Consider the following 7,500-nt stretch of genomic DNA (forward strand, 5'->3'; position numbering starts at 1 on the left):
TTCATGTTGTGACATACCTTCTTAAATCATGTGTACCAAATTAGTGTTACATGGACATTGAAATGAATAAAGTGTAACCTCTGTTTGCTTTTTTCTGTGTTTGTGTAGATGTCTTCCAGGATGTCAGGTCTGCCAGCAGCTCGTGAGGTAAGGAGGAAGATATTCATGTTCAGAGTTTGTGAGTTATTATGAAACAAACTGTGTGTGGGTTTGTATGTTTGCATGATTTGGTTTAATGCCAATTGCACATTTGGTATCTGTGTGAAATGCCATTGATGGTGAAGTACACTCTCACTTTAGTCGGGTCGGGGTGGAGTGTTTTATTTACCTATTCAAGAGAGCGCGCACACACACACACACACACACACACACACACACACACACACACACACACACACACACACGTACACACACACACGTACACACACGAACACACACACACACGTACAGAGGCCTCAGGCACCACCAGGATTGGTTTGGCTCTCTGTGCTCTTGGCTGTCATTGTTATCAACGTGAGATTAGCAGTTCCAGTTGCCGCGCTGACCTCTTTATCAACATGAGTTTTGGCGTCAGAGCCCCGGCCCGGCGCTAGCTGCAGTAGGCACCAGAGAGAGTAGAGAGAGAGAGGTTCCATTGGCCCATTGTTTCCGGGTTCTATTATTGGGGGGAGAATCCCCCTTTAGGCAGACCTAGGCAGACCTGAGGACTGTTCTATTCAATGCTAGGAGCATTATGACACGCCCCTTTAGGCAGACCGGAACCTGGTCATGTTAGGTGCCCATAGAAACCTATTATGTTGGCATATCTCTATACTTAAAGAATCTCTGGTAGGCAGGGTCTCCACTACTCCACACCGCGCAGCTAGCTGCAGTAGCAGCAGCAGCAGCAGCAGCAGCAGCAGCAGCAGCAGCAGTAGCAGCAGTAGCAGCAGCAGCAGCACACCCTCTAACAGGAAGCAATTAGTTTCTGGCCTTCCAAGAGCCAGGATGTAATCGTGTTCCCACTGTTATTCAAAGGCATGAAAGTGGGGATGGGGCTTGGCCTTTTTTTTTTCTTTTTTCTTTTTTTTTCTGGCGCATACTTCATGCATGAGGGTGTGAGTTGGAAAATACTGTCTTGATGTGGAGGGAGCCGGGGCCGGGGGGGCCAGGGGGGCCGGGGCCGTTTTACTGGAACAAAGGATTCACCCGGGGCCCCGCCACTCTCTGCTGATAACACTGAACAGAGACGGTTTTACCCATAAGCAGAATAGGCAATTGCCACAGGCCCCACTAAAATCTGCTGTCCATAAGGGCCCCAACAGTCAGCCACACCATGGTAAATACCAGAAAAAGTAATTAACGAGGGCCCCATGTCTTTATTTCGCATAGGGCCCTCAAATGGATAGAACCGCCACTGACACTGACCACCGGTCTCAGGGAGGCAGGCCAGGCGTCTGCTGGTGTACGCCTATTAACACCACACAGAGTCACTTTGAAACAATAAATGGAAATACAAATGAACTGTTAGTTCCACTGAAGTTCTTGTTTAAACATTTATGAACGTGTTGTTATTATGATGACATGTTTTACACAGGAGACGTGCTATAAACAGGATGGGATCATTGTTCTGCAGTTGAGACACTTGAATCCGTTTAGCAGCTCTTCTAGTCTTCTAACAATCTCCAAATTTACAGTAGTTGTACTGCCAGTTAGGAATGTTGTCTGAACAAGTTAATGTAGAATGTAGATGTCAATGGTGATGACACTCTCTAAAAGTCGCAGGGTTTCCACGGGTCATGGAATTTTTGGAATATCATTGAATTTCATAAATGCTTTTCCAGTCCTGGAAAGTCATGAAATTTTACAATTTTGCATGCACAGACATGGAATATCATGGGATTTTCTTAACTGTTGAGTAAAAGCAAAAACCTTTTTGTTTGGTAACATTGTATTATAACATTGTTTCTTACTGGTTATACTACAACGCTTCGCCAGATAAGTTTTGCGCTGTAATGTGCAGTATTTTAGAATTCAATGAGCCCACTGAAGTCTGGCGGTGGCTCGGCGTTGGCTCTAGGGGTGAAGATAATCTTCAGTTTTTACAGTTTAAAAAACTTTTTAACATAATTTCTTTTTACCGAAATGGTCATGGAAATTCTCTTTTTTGGGTATGGAAAATCATGGAAAATCATGGAATTTTATATCTGAATTAAAGTGGGAACCCTGCAGTCGTCTAACGCAAAAAGTGGGATGTTCCGTTCAAAAAGTGTGGGACACATGGGACATGTCACACAAGCCTGAGTTTGTAGTTCTTTAACCCATTGATGCCAGATGTTGCATTGTGCAACATTGGCCCTGGCGCCTGGAGCTGCATTACGCAACATTCAGGCTCATGAGATTTGAGACAGCTTTATTAAAATTATTATTATTATTGAGATGAATTAACACATTCTAATGACAGATGAGGGTTTTAGCGTTTAAATGCAATTTAGTGCATAGTTTTATGTGCTTCAGAAGCATAATGCACGGCACACTTTTGCTGCCAGGAGAAAAAGGGAAGGAATATTCGCACACCACAAAAAGTTCACTTGTCCTTCTTTAATGTGTGAAACAATGGCACAACCTTTCGACCTGCAAGGTCTGCGTCAGGTGTCACCTTGGTGTGGTGTGCAAATATTCCTCCTCTTTTTCCCCTTTGCGTTGTTTTACACTCTGCATCCGTGGCAATTTTGGCCAACTGGGGAACTCCAACTCCCATTGTCATTGTGACACAGTACTCCACAACACACCGCACACTGCACACAACAAAATAGCATTTATGCCTCACCCGTGCAAGGGGGCAGCCTCAATGGCATCCGAAAGGGAGCAGTGCGGCGGGACGATACCATGCTCAGGGTACCTCAGTCATGGAGGAGCATAGGGGGAGAGCACGCACTGGTTAATTACTCCCCCCACCAACCTGGCGGGTCGAGAGTCAAACCGGCAACCTTTGGGCTACAGGTCTGAAGCCCTAACCGCTTACCCATGACTGCCCTTAAATTTGCTCAAATTAGCATTTCTGGAATGTGCACACACCTTTCACTTTTTGACACATTTTGTCACCACACGTTAGAGTTTTTTTTCTTCATTTTTCTCCACTTGGTGTGCATTGATTCCACAGGTGCTGCTGTGGGCGGCTGGTCAGGCAGCATGCGGGCTTTACCGCCAGCCTGGCCATGAAGTACTCGGACGTGAAGTTGGGTGAGAATGAGATGCCGGAGCTGGAGGAGTGGTCGGTGGAGAAGCACACGGAGGAGAGCCCCACAGACTCCTATGGCATCATCAACTTCCAGGGAGGATCGCACTCCTACAGGGCCAAGGTGAGAGACGGACGGGGAGACCAGAGATTCTTTAAGTATATAGAGATATGCCAATGTAATAGGTTGCTATGGGCACCTAACGTGACCAGGTTCCGGTCTGCCTAAAGGGGCGTGTCATAATACTCCTAACATTGAATAGAACAGTCCTTAGGTATGCCTAGGTCTGCCCCCCCCCTCCCCCCCTTGCAATAATAGAACCCGGAAATAATGGGCCAATGGAACCTCTCTCTCTCTCTCTACTCTCTCTGGGGAGACAGAAGAGAAGGGGTCAGCCGTGGCCCAATGGTTTAGGACATGGACTTTAAAGTGATACTGTCCCATTTCTCAAAATAAGCTCATATTACACCTCCCCTTTAGTTAAATAATTGAGTTTTTCCTTTCTCCTGTACTTCCTGCCGTTCTCTGAGTAAGGCAGTGCAAATTTTACATCCAAGCTAGCAGTTAACATGAAGTCCTATGAGACCAGTTAGCCGCCAGTTGAAAGTACAAGAGAAAGGTATAACCCAATTATTTAACTCAAGGGCAGGTGTGATATGAGTCTATTTCCAAAAGTGGGATAGTATCACTTTAAAGGAACAGTTCACCTTGTTTCAGTAATGAAGTGTGTTCTTCTCTGACCTGAGATGAGCTCCTCCCGACCTGCCTCGTCTTCAGACCTGCCCCCAGTCAGCAGCATGCGTGGCCCAAACTCGTTAGCATGAGCTTGGCTCAGCTTTGCCGACGGACGCATTCGGTGCCTTAAGTTAGAAGTGACCAAATTGTTCCCTATTTAAACATCCCTGCACGACTAGTAAACTGATCCAAACGTTGTTGCACAAAATGAAACATGGCAATTTCTTACCTAGATAAAGAAATGGCACAAATGAAAGGCGTAGTAACACATTCGGAGTACTTTGACTTCGACGCATTGCAAAAGCATAATGTAAAGGTCATTTTCTCATTTGCTATCGGGATATTGAGTGGGCAGTAGGCCCGCAAGAGTTGTTATGCCTCGGCTGACAGAGTGTGAAACTTTGTTTTCTCCATGGAGATGGACCGTCAGCGAAGCACGAAAAGGTTAGCTTTTGAGTTGGACCCTCTATTTTTGCACAGTATCAGACATTAAACAATAAATTCAAACAACCTGTATGACGGTTGCCATCTGGCGCAGCAGAGAGAGAGAGAGAGAGAGAGAGAGAGAGAGAGAGAGAGAGAGAGAGAGAGAGAGAGAGAGAGAGAGAGAGAGAGAGAGAGAGAGAGAGAGAGAGAGAGAGAGAGAGAGAGAGAGAGAGAGAGAGAGAGAGAGAGAGAGAGAGAGAGAGAGAGAGAAGTCTGTCTGTTTATGGGGAATTGTTGTGTTGGTGTATCCTAGTGGTGTCAACAATGATCGATTCGGCGATCCTAATCGATCCGGGGCATGGACGATCCAGATCCAGATCCGGCAAGTTCCAGAATCAATCCGGCAATTTTTTTAAGTTTCAATTACTTCCATGGATATTTCGGGAGCAAATGAATGTTAAATTAAATAAAAACACTTCAAAACATTGCAAGACTGATACAGACTGATACAGAAAACAGCCAATAAATTGTTGCTCAGTATCTGACTACTTGTATTTCCTCATCATGGCTGAACATTTGCTTTGCGTTCAGTAGAAATGTAATGCATTGCAATGCATTGTAGAATTGAATCGAATCGGATTGGATCTAATAGAATCGAATCGAATCGGATCTACTACCTCCCGAATCGTGATCGAATCGGATCGTGAGGGCAGTGCCGATCCACACCACTAGTGTATCCCCACTCTTGCGTCTTGCCTCAGAGAGAGGTGTGTGAGGTCTATCGTGTCTGTCTATGGGACATTGTTAGGACACTGTGCGTGTTGTGAGCCGTGGTGCATGTAGTGAAGGCAGGAGAGATGCCCCATCTGGCTTTGAACCGGGGTCTCCAGGGTGAACCAAATGAGTGCTCTGATCTCTAAACGAGAGCCAGGCCAGATGGCATGGCAGTCAGAGCACACCCACAAACCTACTGAATCGGTCACACCACAGTGAGACCAGCGAGTGATCAGCATATTTTTGTCTATGGGACGGGGACGTTATCTTGAGTTACCCCCCACCCCCTCTCCCATTCATTTAATCAGTGAGTCCATGTATGTAGGCTGAGGTGGAGGTCCTTGTCTCAGAGTAAAACAAAAAAATGTGGCGTTTTCTTCAGGCTGTGCACTCAAAACTGTTGATTTCACTTATCAGCTAATCTGTGTGCTCTTCGGGGTCAACTGGAGCAGAGAATGATTAGATCAAGTTCATGGCAGAGATTTTGCTATCTAAAGCCAAGATACCTCTCGGGGGGCCATTTCACTAGGGCAAAACCAATTAATTGTTGTGGTCAGATGAATGTGGCGTTTTCCCCTCTTCTACATTAAGTAGTGGTGCACCACTGCTGCTAAATTGATGAGCACTGATTTGGAGCAGTGAGATCACCATCATTTGTACATTGTGCACTACACTACACTCTCATAGGCTTGCTTTTAGGTTTTGACTTGAGTGGCCGGAAGTCTACATTCATGGTGGTATAGTTACATTTTCCAGCATTGTTTGGAAGTAAGAACACATCTCATTAGGTGGTGCAGCTGCATCCTACTATAGACAATTGCAGTCCTTTATTACATATTTTTTTTATTTGCGGCTTTTCTTGCCTCTATTGGACATAGCAGTGGGAGGCAGAGACGGGGAAGGATCAGGAAACGACCCTGAGCCAGAATCGAAACCTGCTCTCCGGCACTATAGTCAGTGCCATAGCCATTTGAACCATGGCCGAGGCCAGTGGAGTCCCCTTGGAAGGAATGATTATGAAATTTGCCATTAGGGATGCAACTTATCGATTAATTCATTAATCATTAGTTGATAGCCTTATCGATCGACTTACGATTAATTGATCAGCAGCGTTTTCCCCCCGAAATCTCAATGTTTCTGGAAAAAGCTAAATCTAAAAATCTAAATCTAGAAAATTTAAATGAAAATTGAGATAAAATGCCACATTTAAATTAATTCTATTTCAATTCTTTAATCCAAAGGTGATTTAAATATTCCCACTATTCACACCCCTCTTCACACACACTCTTCACATGCCCATTTCACCTGGGTCTCTTGTCAGTTGAATTGTCGATTAATTGCAATTAATATTGTTTAATCGATTAACACATTGATCGATTAAAGTCGATTCATCAATTAATCGTTTGCATCCCTATTTGCCATTCATTGTCCTTTTGATGTCTTTTTTCCCCACCCTCTCTACGCAGTACTGTCGAATGTCCTACGATTCGAAGCCGGAGTCGGTGCTGCGCCTGATGCTGAAGGAATGGCAGATGGAGCTGCCCAAGATCCTCATCTCTGTCCACGGGGGCGTCCAGAACTTCGAGCTGCACCCGCGCATCAAGCAGGTGGTGGGCAAGGGCCTGATCAAAGCAGCCGTCACCACCGGCGCCTGGATCCTCACTGGCGGCGTCAACACAGGCAAGGACATTCCCTCAGATATCCGATCCGAGCACAGTGCTTCGCAACCTCTTCTGGGGTGCGTTTCTCGAAAGCGTAGTTCTTAGCCAGTTAGCAACTTCGGTAGTTGGCAATGGGAAATTGCATTGCAAACAACAACGTAGCTAATGTAGTTAGCAACTATGGTTTCGAGAAATGCAGCCCTGAACAAATTCCCCCTTGACCTCATCCTCAGCCTGCCAACGCCCCCCTTGACCTCATCCTCAGCCTGCCAACGCCCTCCCATACAGTATATTAAAAAATAGAACAGACTGATGCGCCCACAATGGCAACGAAGCACTGCCCCCTCTCAGCTGTATCTTGCACAATAGTGCAAATCAGCAGGACTGACCAAAATAATAATTTACCCAACATGTCTGTGCTGAGCCCGTGTTGGTAAACGAATGTATCAAAGAGAGCAGCATTTAAAACTTGGGCGAAAATTTTCAGCACCCATCAGTGCCCCTCACGGGCCTCCCATCCCCTCTCCTCCCCTCTCCTCTCCTCTCCTCCCCTCCCCTCCCCCCCAGCTCCTCCCCTCTCCTCCCCTCCCCTCCCTTCCCCTCCCCTCCCATCCCATCCCCTCCCATCCCCTCCCCTCCCATCTCCTCTCCTCCCCGCTCCTCCCCTCCCCGCTCCCCTCCCCTCC

At 46.2% G+C, this 7,500-nt stretch overlaps 1 protein-coding gene across 1 annotated transcript in view; it reads left to right on the plus strand.

Annotated features, from left to right (window-relative positions):
* The window catches only part of trpm7 (transient receptor potential cation channel, subfamily M, member 7), a 77,492-nt gene that overhangs the window by 2,718 nt on the left and 67,274 nt on the right, over positions 1-7,500 (plus strand). Inside the window, exons 3-5 of the mRNA XM_063188388.1 lie at positions 109-147; positions 3,143-3,341; positions 6,620-6,833. Coding sequence (XP_063044458.1) covers positions 109-147; positions 3,143-3,341; positions 6,620-6,833 — 452 coding nt within the window. The remainder of the gene's footprint in view (positions 1-108; positions 148-3,142; positions 3,342-6,619; positions 6,834-7,500) is intronic.

The sequence above is a fragment of the Engraulis encrasicolus genome, chromosome 22 (genome assembly GCF_034702125.1).
Source record: "Engraulis encrasicolus isolate BLACKSEA-1 chromosome 22, IST_EnEncr_1.0, whole genome shotgun sequence".
Lineage (NCBI taxonomy): Eukaryota > Metazoa > Chordata > Actinopteri > Clupeiformes > Engraulidae > Engraulis > Engraulis encrasicolus.